The following is a 9,057-nucleotide window of genomic DNA, read 5'->3' on the forward strand; positions in this document are numbered from 1 at the left end:
GGTCTTAGAGTACAACACTTTCAAGCCACTGAAAAGTACCCCCACAGCTGCACCTGACTGGCCATCAGCAAGTGAAATCTTGCCATTTGCAACAACATGGATGGAACTAGAGTGTATTATGCTAAGCAAAGTAAGACAGAGAAAGAGATTTACCATGTAATCTCACTGATATGTGGAATTTAAGAAACAAAATAGAGGATCATAGGGGAAGAGAGGAAAAAAATAAAACAAGACAAAATCAGAGAGGGAGACCAACCATAAGAGACTCTTAATCATAGGAAACAAACTGAGGGTTGCTAGAGGGGAGGGGTGGGGATTTGGGGTACCTGGGTGATGGACATTAAGGAGGGCATGTGATGTAATGAGCACTGGATATTATATAAGACTGATGAATTACACTTTTACCTCTAAAACCCATAATACATTACATGTTAATTAATTGAATTTAAATTTTAAAAGAGTCTTTTGGCTTTTCCACATAAAGTATCATGTCATCTGCGAAAAGAGAGTTTGACTTCTTTGTCAATTTGAATACATTTTATTTCTTTTTGTTGTCTGATTGCTGTTGCTAGGACTTCTAGTACTATGTTGAACAGTAGTGGTGAGAGTGGGCATCCTTGTCGTGTTCCTGATCTTAAGGGAAAGGCGCTCAGCTTTTCCTCATTGAGGATGATATTCGCTGTGGGTTTTTCATAGATGGATTTTATGAACTTGAGGAATGTTCCCCTGTATCCCTATGCTCTGAAGAGTTTTAATCAGGAAAGGATGTTGTATTTTGTCAAATGCTTTTTCTGCATCAATTGAGAGGACCATATGATTCTTCTCTCTCCTCTTATTAATGTGTTCTATCACATTGATTGATTTGTGAATGTTGAACCACCCTTGCCATCCCGGGGATAAATCCCACTTGGTCGTGGTGGGGGATCCTTTTAATGTATTGTTGGATCCTATTAGTTAGAATTTGGTTGAGGATTTTGGAATCCATATCCAAATTACTAGAACTCATACAACAATTCAGTAATGTGGCAGGATATAAAATCAATGCACAGAAATCGGTTGCTTTCTTATACACTAACAATGCAACTGTAGAAAGAAAAATTAGAGAAACGATTCCATTTACAATAGCACCAAAAACCATAAGATACCTCGGAATAAACCTAACCAAAGAGGTAAAGGATCTATACTCTAGGAGCTACAGAACACTCATGAAAGAAATTGAAGAAGACACAAAAAGATGGAAAAATATTCCATGCTCATGGATCGGAAGAACAAACATTGTTAAAATGTCTATGCTACCCAGAGCAATCTATACTTTCAATGCCATCCTGATCAAAATTCCAATGACATTTTCAAAGTGCTGGAACAAACAATCCTAAAATTTGTATGGAATCAGAAAAGACCCTGAATCGCCAAGGAAATGTTGAAAAAGAAAAACAAAGCTGGGGGCATCACGTTGCCCGATTTCAAGCTATATTACAAAGCTGTGATCACCAAGACAGCATGGTACTGGCACAAAAACAGACATATAGACCAATGGAACAGAATAGAGAGCCCAGGTATGGACCCTCAACTCTATGGTCAAATAATCTTTGACAAAGCAGGAAAAAACATGCAATGGAAAAAAGGCAGTCTCTTCAATAAATGGTGCTGGGAAAATTGGACAGCCACATGCAGAAGAATGAAATTTGACCATTCTCAAACACCATACACAAAGAAAAACTCAAAATGGATGAAAGACCTCAATGTGAGACAGGAATCCATCAAAATCCTAGAGGAGAACATAGGCAGTAACCTCTTTGACGTTGGCCACAATAACTTCTTTCAAGATACATCTCCAGGGGTGCCTTGGTGGCTCAGTCATTGAGCGTCTGCCTTCGGCTCAGGTCCTGATCCCAGGGTCCTGGGATCGAGCCCCGCATCAGGCTCTCCGCTCCGCGGGAAGCCTGCTTCTCCCTCTCCCACTCCCCCTGCTTGTGTTCCCTCTCTTGCTGTGTCTCTCTCTGTCAAATAAATAAAATCTTAAAAAAAAATGATACATCTCCAAAAGCTAGTGAAACAAAAGCAAAAATGAACTTTTGGGACTTCATCAATATAAAAAGTTTCTGCACAGCAAAGGAAACAGTCAGCAAAACCAAGAGGCAACTCACAGAATGGGAGAAGATATTTGCAAATGACACTACAGAAAAAGGGCTGGTATCCAAGATCTATAAAGAACTTCTCAAACTCAACACCCAAAAAACAAATGATCAAGTCAAAAAGTGGGCAGAAGATGTGAAAAGACACTTCTCTGAAGAAGACATACAAATAGCCAGCAAACATATGAAAAAATGTTCATCATCATTAGCCAATTAGGGAAATTCAAATCAAAACCACACTGAGATACTACCTTACACCAGTTAGAGTGGCAAAAATGGACAGGGAGAGAAATAACAAATGTTGGAGAGGTTGTGGAGAAAGGGGAACCCTCTTACACTGTTGGTGGGAATGCAAGTTGGTACAGCCACTTTGGAAAACAGTGTGGAGGTTCCTCAAAAATTTTAAAATAGAGCTACCCTATGACCCAGCAATTGCACTCCTGGGTATTTACCCCAAAGACACAGATGTAGTGAAAAGAAGGGCCATGTGCACCCCAATGTTCATAGCAGCAATGTCCGCAATAGCCAGACTGGAAAGAGCTGAGATGCCCTTCAACAGATGAATGGATAAAGAAGATGTGGTCCATATATACAATGGAATATTACTCAGCCATCAGAAAGGATGAATACCCAAATTCTACATCAACATAGATGGGACTGGAGGAGATTATGCTAAGTGAAATAAGTCAGGCAGAGAAAGTCAATTATCATATGGTTTCACTTATTCGTGGAACATAAGGAATGGCACGGAGGACGTCAGGAGAAGGAAGGGAAAAATGAAGGGCAGGGAGAATTGGAGGGAGAGGTGAACCATGAGAGACTATGGACTCTGAGAAACAAACAGGGTTTAGAGGGGAGGGGGAAGGGGGGATCGGTTAGCCCGGTGATGGGTATTAAGGAGGGCACGTACTGCATGGATCCCTGGGTGTTATACAAAAACAGTGGATTTGGATCACCACATCAAAAACTAATGATGTATTGTATGGTGACTAACAACATAATAAAATTAAGAAAAAATAAATATGAGACATGTTCTTAGTACAAATGAGTAACAGAAACTGATAATAGGGTGGCTCAGTTGGTTGAGCATCCGACTCTTGATTTTGGTTCAGGTCATGATACAGGGTCCTGGGATTGAGCCCCACGTCAGGCTCTGAGCTCAGTGTGGAGTCTGCTTATTCTTGTCCTTCTACTCTTCCCCCTGTTCCTGTGTACTCTCTCTCTCTGTATCTTAAATAAATAAATAAAACCTTTAAAAAGAAAGAAACTGATGTTAAAAACAGATAATTGGCACAGTTGAAGGAGAAGGACCCAGAGGGCTAAGATGAAATGGTAGTTAAAATACATATACAGGTGTTAGTCTTGGATTCAAGGCAGATACCTCTACTAAAGAAAGGACAGAGAATACATTTGTAAGTGGGAAATCAAGAAAATTAGAGTTTCTACCTCATAGCTCTATTTGCTCTTGCAAGGCCATGTGAGGAGAATGTGATGGAAAAAACATAACACATCTGAAGACTATAGAGTTTGGAGTAAATCCAAAAGAGAAAAGGGAATGTTAGACTTTATATGAGTATGTAAGGGTGTGTGTGTGTGTGTGCCCACACGTGCACATGCTAGCAGGCACACTCATACCTCTCTATGCACATACTCATATAGCTGAGGTTGAGAAACCCTAAACTGAGCTTTATTTGTCAGATTCTGCATCATGCCTTGTGCTCTTCCTGGAAATGTTTCTGTAACCCTACTTCCAAATTACAGCCAGCCCTTCAAAGTCATCATGAGATCTCAAATGACTCTGACACTGCCCCATGGGCAGTGAGCAGGTTCCCTGGGATCTTTCCTCATGCTCCTTCTTGGGGTTATCTTGGCAAAGAGATAGCCAAAGAGAATAGGGCTGGAGAAATATAAGACTCCTACAAACTGGTCAGGAGCTTTTCTCAGGACTCAGGTAGGTTACTACAGGAAGACTGACAAAAACTAGTGGCTTTCAGCAAGGCCCAGAAAGTCCCAGTGCAGAGAATGCCAGCCCTTTAGGTGTTAGCTAGAACTGACCCCACAGTGTCTGATCTTAGAAAATGTCAGGTTATAAAATTGACTTTGTCCAAGGCCTAGCTAGAGTACCCTCTCATCCCACTTGCCCAACTGTGTGAGGGAGTAGGCAGTCTGGCTCAGAACCCCCAACAGGAGCCAGATTTAGAATAATCTAGCTCAGCAATAGGGATGAAAAAGGTCCAATTTTCATGGGTTTGCACAACCGGGAGGAATCCTATTCTGACCCAGATCCCTCATGGTATTGAAAAAGAAGTAAAAGTCAAGCATAAGAGAAATATCTTTCCTAAAGTAAATAAATAGACCAATTTATTCCTCCCGGGTGTAGAATCTTGTGAGATGTTGATCTATGTGTACTTCTGTCCGTATGGGATCTCTCTGTCTCCTCTCTTCATGTCCCTGGTCCCTGACACTAAGGCAGGCCTTCTTTTGGCATGGAGGAGCTGTTGGGAGGGCATTCAGATGGAAAACTGGAGAGCATTCTCTCAAATGTATACAATGGCAGGAGGAAAGGAAACAGAAGGAGTCCTTCTCATCCCCTCTTACTTGACTTTCACTAAGAGTTCCAAGATATTATGGCTTTAGGGATAGCAAGACATCATTAAGTTATATTCCTTGTCTCCAAACAAGAATAACTGGCAGAGAGGACAGACTGGGAGTTCAGTCTCTTAGAAAGTTTCGGAAGCGGATTTTCCCCAACAATGCCTTTGCTATGATTGTCAGAACTAGGAATGAGAAGTTTTCTTGATCTGAAAAGGCAATGCCACTAACCATAAGTATTCCCAAAGAAGGGCAGGGCTCACCCATTTCTTTCTATCCCTTCTTTTAGTAGTCAGTTCCTTTCCATGAAAGCTCCGCAGAACAGTTTCTTCAGAAATTTGTCTTCAACCACCAAAAAGCCTTTTTATTTTTATTTTTTTATTATTATGTTATGTTAATCACCATACATTACATCATTAGTTTTTGATGTAGTGTTCCATGATTCATTGTTTGCGTATAACACCCAGTGCTCCATGCAGACCAAAAAGCCTTTTTAAATAAGTTCATGTCAACCACATGAGACAGATGTAATTGTGCCATTTTATTTTATTTTATTTTATTTTATTTTATTTTATTTATTTTATTTTTGTTCTTGTCAAAAATTTATTTATTTTAGAAAGATAGTGAGTGAGCAAGTGGGGGGAGGGGCAGAGGGAGTCTGATGCAGGGCTTGATCCCCATCCCACCTGTCATGAGATCATGACCTGATCTGAAACCAAGAGTCCGGTGCTCAACCGACTGAGCCATCCAGGCACCTCAGCATTGTTGTAACTTATTAAAGACAACTTGAAAAAGTAAAATTAGAGTTATTACATTTCACTTCTCTATCTCAGCCTTTTAATTATTAATTCCAAAAGAGGTATTTGAAAGATTAAGAGAAACATTGAGATAAAACATATACTTGATTTTCATACTCCTGAACAAATAATTCAGTTAAATTTGGTTCCTGAAATACAAATGGAATATTGTGGCATTGTTCTCCAAATACACTGAAGAATGGTCATAAGACTTTAATTTTACCATAAGTTTTGATGAATTTTAAAGAATTTTCTTGTTATATAGAATGCATTTGTATTATTACTATTCACAATAACTTGTTTGTGTAAATTAGGATTTTCAACCACAACTTCGTTAAAAACAACAAAAAATAGACTCAGTACTGAATCAGATTAGCATGTATCCGGTCTATATATGTTCCACCTTTGAACTAAAAAACAGGAAAGCATAGCCACAATATTCAGTAAAATAATTCCGAATGTTTTTATACTGGAAATTATTTGCTGTGTTGTGTTTAAATATTAAGGCAATTATATTAGGTGTTAACTTTGTTATATTTTTACTTTATCACATATAGTTGGGTATGTGGGGGTTTTTTTGGTGAGCTTTTATTTAATATGTTTGTGTGTATGTGGGTATCCATGTATATGTCTTTAAAAGCAAATTGTTTCTTTTTTTTTCTTTTTATTATGTTAATCACCATACATTACATCATTAGTTTTTGATGTAGTGTTCCATGATTCATTGTTTGAGTATAACACCCAGTGCTCCATTCAGTATGTGCCCTCTTTAATACCCATCACCAGGATAACCCATCCCCCTACCCCCTCCCCTCTAGAAAATTTAAAGATGAGAAAAATTGTCCTTCAGAAGGGTTAAGTGACTTGTTCAAGTTCATATAGCTCTCAGGTCCAGCTTTTTAATTTTAAGCACAGTGCTATATTTAAGACACAACCATATAGTCCTCTAAGCATACTTTGAACAACAAAAAAATACATCATCCCTCTGCTGGCTGTGTTGTGGTGGCAAGAGCATAGGACTGACAGCAGAGTGTTCTGTTTCATTCTTGGCTGTTCTGCTGATAAGCTGTGATGCAGAACAAGTCACCTCGTGTCTGTGGGCCTTCATCTCCCCACTCTGAGATGCTGTGAAAACCTGACCTCCTGGGCTTGAGGACAGAGCAAGCTTTCCTGAGGCATATCCACCCATTCCCACAAACATTTCTCCAGCTTTGCCAGTATGGGCTTGGAGAGACAGGGTACCCTTGAAGGATCTTGAAATGTTTGGAAAGCCCCATACATCCCCTAGTAGCATTTTCCAAGTCCCTTTTCCACATCTTTATCCAAAACTCAGACTGTCTACAATAAGATGGTGAGTTCTGTAGTTTTTGGCTTTATGATCCAAACCGAAATATAAAAAGACTTGCAACTAATGTCTGTTTTCTGGAACAGTTTCATTTGAAGGATCCTGTTTATTTGTTTTCATAAGTATACTTGTAAGTGTCAAAGGATGTAATTTGATTTAGGTTCCAAAGATGTTTGCTATATTCACTGACAGAATTAATGAGATCAGTTGGGAAGGACCAAGGGGCAGAAACCTTGAAAGTTACTGTTACTTGTTGCCTAGGGCTGATATAACAGAGTACCAAACACTGGCTTAAAACAATAGAAATTTATTGTCTCAGTTCTAGAGACTGTTAGTCTGAAACCAAGGTGTTAGTAGGGCCGCGTCCTCCTGAAACTTGGAAGTTTCAAGTTTCCAAACTATGGAAGAACCTTTCCTTGCTTGTTTATGGTGGTGGCTGTCAATCATTGGCATTCCTTGGCTTGCAGCTGCATCACTCCAATCTCTGCCTGTTTTGTCACATGGCTGTCTTCCTTCTGTGTGTCTGTTTTCACATGGTACTGTCTTCTTTCTTATAAGGATACCAGTCCTATTGGATTAAGAGCCCATTCCATATGAGCTAAACTTAATTTACCACATCTGCAATTATCCTAGTTCCAAGTAAGATCACATTGTGAGGTACTGGGGATTAGGACTTCCAACATATTTTTTGGAGAGGAAGGGATACAGTTCAACCCATAGCAGTCACAACTGAAAATACTCAACTTGTTTACTTTTCTATTTTTAAGCTGAAAGGAGTATTTCCTGAAAAGTTTTAGGGTGTGGGAATGATATTCTGATTGCTAGAAACTACTCAGATTCTGTAATACAGTTGATTTCTTTCTAGGGATGGAATTTATAAACAACCATGAACAACTTCACTTTCTTCACTGAGTTCATCCTCCTTGGGCTGTCTGCTGACTGCCACATCCAGACTCTGCTCTTTGTGCTGTTCCTGGGAATTTACCTCCTGACCCTGATGGGGAATCTGGTAATGATCCTGGTGATCATAGGGGATTCTCACCTTCACATCCCCATGTATTTTTTCCTTGGACATCTGTCCTTCCTAGATATCTGCTTCTCTTCAGTTACTATGCCCCAAATGCTACAGAACTTCTTATCTCAGAAGAAAAGCATCTCAGTGTGGGGCTGCATCACCCAGAGTTTCTTTTTTCTTCTCTCTGGGTGTGCTGAAGCCAGTCTTCTCTCTGCCATGGCCTATGACCGCTATGCTGCTGTCTGCCACCCCTTGCTCTACACCATGGTCATGAACAGGCCTCTCTGCATGGTAATGGTTAGTGCAGCATGGGTGATGGGGTTTCTCTACTCACTAGTAAATAATCTTTTCATCCACAAGTTACATTTCTGTGGGTCCAACATTATCTCCCACTTCTGCTGTGAGCTTCCCTCACTCTTCCCTCTGTCATGTACTGATCCCACTGCCAACAAATTCCTTCTGTCAGGGTCCAGTGGATTTCTGGGACTGCTGACACTTCCCCTGATCCTCTTCTCTTACTCCAGAATCATTTCTGCCATTCTGAACATCCGCTCCTCTGAGGGCCAAGCCAAAGCCTTCTCTACCTGCTCCTCCCACCTCACCGTGGTGCTCTTGTTCTATGGGACAGCTCTATTCAGGTACATCAGCCCTGCCTCAGGCTCAGTGTTGGAGCGAGTGATCTCCATTCAGTACAGTGTGATTACATCCTTGCTGAACCCCCTCATCTACAGCCTCAAGAACCAGGAGGTGAAGGCAGCTCTGCAAAGGATGCTGAGGCAGTAAATGTGCTCCTCAGATGAGGGATTCTCTGTGTGGTGTTCAGTCAGAGAATGGGAGGGGAGATCTTCAGAAGTACCTTGAGAGGATAAGACATTTGAGGTCAGTGGTTCTCAAACTGTCATCCACAAACCAGCAGAATCAGCATTATTTGTGAGCTTACAAGAAAGGCAGATTCTCAGGCCCAACCATTAATCTACTGAATCAACATTAGAGCTCAACAATCTATGTTTTAATTAGTTAGCCATGTGAGTGTGAGAAGTATGAGAAAAAAATGTTCTAGGACAACTAATGTTTGAGAAAACAGCCTTTGGTGAAAGATACAATACTGACATCTCAAATTGAAGAATCTCTTATTAAATGAGAGAGTTGGTCTGTCCAGTAGTCAAGATGAGA

The 9,057-nt window shown here is 40.3% G+C and overlaps 1 protein-coding gene across 1 annotated transcript; it reads left to right on the plus strand.

Annotated features, from left to right (window-relative positions):
- Positions 1 to 7,755: 7,755 nt before the first annotated feature.
- LOC113923059 (olfactory receptor 8S1-like) lies at positions 7,756 to 8,667 on the plus strand. Its single transcript, XM_027595582.1, has one exon. It carries the CDS (start codon positions 7,756 to 7,758, stop codon positions 8,665 to 8,667), a length of 912 nt encoding a protein of 303 aa, XP_027451383.1.
- The last annotated feature ends 390 nt before the right edge of the window (positions 8,668 to 9,057 follow it).

Source organism: Zalophus californianus, chromosome 9 (genome assembly GCF_009762305.2).
Source record: "Zalophus californianus isolate mZalCal1 chromosome 9, mZalCal1.pri.v2, whole genome shotgun sequence".
Taxonomy (NCBI): domain Eukaryota; kingdom Metazoa; phylum Chordata; class Mammalia; order Carnivora; family Otariidae; genus Zalophus; species Zalophus californianus.